Consider the following 2,528-nt stretch of genomic DNA (forward strand, 5'->3'; position numbering starts at 1 on the left):
TCGTCTTCTTCGGGTGTATATTTTAACGAGCTCAGGTATACTACCTTCCCCCCAGTGCCACCGGGCCCAGTATTTCAAAATTTGTAATCTGGATCAGAATAATCCGGATAATGAAATCTTCCTTTTCTCAGTCATGGATCACGGTGATCCTGCTGACTTTATCTGAGTATTTCAAAACACAGGCAGGGTGGATCACCGTGATCCCTACCTGGCCGGATACGGATTTCCCAATCTCAAGTCTCCGCCTCCGGGATCTGAAACATGGTGGACTACTTCATGAAAGGAGTAGCAGAGAGCCGACTTTCACGTCAAAAGTGTAAGTTAACCGTCGTCTATTGTGTAGCGGTTTTAATACCATACGAACGGCAACCAACACATCATGCAAGCCAACTATTTGAATTGTCACCTTATTAAAAGCAGGCCGTGGCGATCTCTAATTGAGACGCGGCCGTGCTAACGGGAGCTAACGCGGCTCCATTGACTTGTGTGTTAAGCAGCTAGCGGGCTATCATTAGCGGCTATCATTAGCGTCACGTCATTTGCAACACGGCAGATTTTCAGTATAAGCAGGCTGCATTGTGTACAGACCTGCTCAGTGCTTAGAAAACACAACGCAACACAGTTTGAGTATTAACTACAAGGTTTGTTCAGAAGGTTCAGAATGCTACAGTAGCCTAATGCTGGTGATGATATCATGTTTTTGTGTAGGCTACATAAACACAATTTGGGATTGTGGATTAAGATACTCATACACCTTCTACCTTCAGAGTCCACTCACAGCCATGGACCACTCAGCTACAACAGGGTGAGTGCTGGAAATCCTTGAAAATGCTTTAATTGTATTGATACATTTAAGACTTTCAAGTAATTGGAGTTTGAATAAAGTGCTTGAAACTGCTTAAATTTGTAATGGCATTATTTTCATGGTATTGGTCAGTGACACAATTAGAAACATTTCTTCATCCTAATTCCTCTCCAACATAATTATGATAATTTATAAAAGGATCTGATTTGATGAAGTAAAATAATCAGTGTGTAAAACACTAACTGAAATACATTGCTACATGTTTTAAAATCACAGTCAAGCTATATCCAAATATTTTAAAGGTGCATTTTTAAGCTGGAAGCCACTTTGTCTTCAATTAATCAGAAGCATGAAAATATACCTTGAAAATGCTTGGAAAGTGCTGAAATGTGCAGCATGACATTAACACTGACACAGAAAAAATGTGCACATTTTTCTTTAATCATTCAAGTGGAAAAATAAAGATTAACCATGGCATTTCTCACAGCTCTTCCAGCAGGACCATCAGGCTGCTGCGGTGGTGGAGGCAGCGGATCGGGGACTTCTGCGCAGGGAGGAGGTCCATCAATGGGAGCCCCAAGTGGCACTCTCCTCGTTTGTGCAATGTTGTGGAGCACAATGCAGCCATAGATGACGTGACAGGCCTTCTGTGGCTCCACACGGAGATAGTTCAGGCAGGCAAATCTGCGTTTTATCACGCCATTCAGGCGCTCAATTGTCCCTCTTGTACAGGCATGGACACTGTTGTACCTCTGCTGAGAGTCATTGGTGACAGAAGCAAAAGGGGTCATCAGCCAGGGTAGAAGGGGGTAACCGCTGTCACCGAGGAGGATGCCATCTGGGGCGGCCTGCTGGAACCTTTGAAAGAGGTGGCTTGACCTCAAAATACGGGCATCGTGTACAGACCCAGGCCATCTTACGACACAGTTGGTGACAATGAGGTCAGCGTTCCCCACAAGCTGCACGTTAATGCTGTGCCGGCCTTTTCTGTTGACATACTCCCATTCCCTGGCATGAGGTGCCTGAATATGCACGTGAGTACAATCAATAACACCAATACAATTGGGCATCCCCCCCAATGAGAAAAACTTCCTCTTGGTCCTTGCCATGTCGTCTTCATTTTCAGGCCATTTCACAAATTGACCCAGAAGATTGCTGAGGGCAGATGACACTGAATGCACCACATGGCCGACTGCTGACTTTGTCACCGCCAGTCCATCCCCAATTACCTCAAAGAAGGAACCACATGCATAAAACCGTAGCGCTATAAGCACTTGCTCCTCCACAGTCAAGGCATGGCTCCTCAGGGTGGCACGTTCAAGAGCCTGCTCGAGCAGGTTGGGGCGCTCAGCATAATGCCGTGGCCTATACCTTCTCCTTTGGTATCGGTGTACAATTGCTGTCATTGTCTTGTCAACCAATCGTGTTCAGCTGAGAACCCAATTTAAGCCCTTACTAATGAACCTGGGATACTCTCACACCTGAAAGTAACGAGACTGGCAAGGTATAAAAGAGTGACTGGTTGATCAACCTCCAGACACCATGGAGGCCCAAAAGAGTAAGGGATTGAACTTTACAGCTGCTGAAACGCATGCATTGCTGGATGGGGTGAGGTCACATTATAGTGTTTTGTTTGGCACTTTCAGCACCCCTGGCCAGACCAGTGTGTCTGCAAAGACCAAAGGCGAGATTTGGGCTGCTATCACTAGTGATGGGACGACGA

The 2,528-nt window shown here is 45.7% G+C and overlaps 1 protein-coding gene across 1 annotated transcript; it reads right to left on the reverse strand.

The window, feature by feature from the left end:
* Nucleotides 1-1,251: 1,251 nt before the first annotated feature.
* LOC310966226 (putative nuclease HARBI1) lies at nucleotides 1,252-2,211 on the reverse strand (the record flags this gene model as incomplete). The annotated part of the gene is made up of 1 exon (XM_083940079.1): nucleotides 1,252-2,211. The coding sequence occupies one exon, from the start codon at nucleotides 2,209-2,211 to the stop codon at nucleotides 1,252-1,254; it is 960 nt and encodes a 319-aa protein (XP_083796205.1).
* Nucleotides 2,212-2,528: the final 317 nt, after the last annotated feature.

Source organism: Echiichthys vipera, assembly GCF_963691815.1.
Source record: "Echiichthys vipera genome assembly, chromosome: Y".
Lineage (NCBI taxonomy): Eukaryota > Metazoa > Chordata > Actinopteri > Perciformes > Trachinidae > Echiichthys > Echiichthys vipera.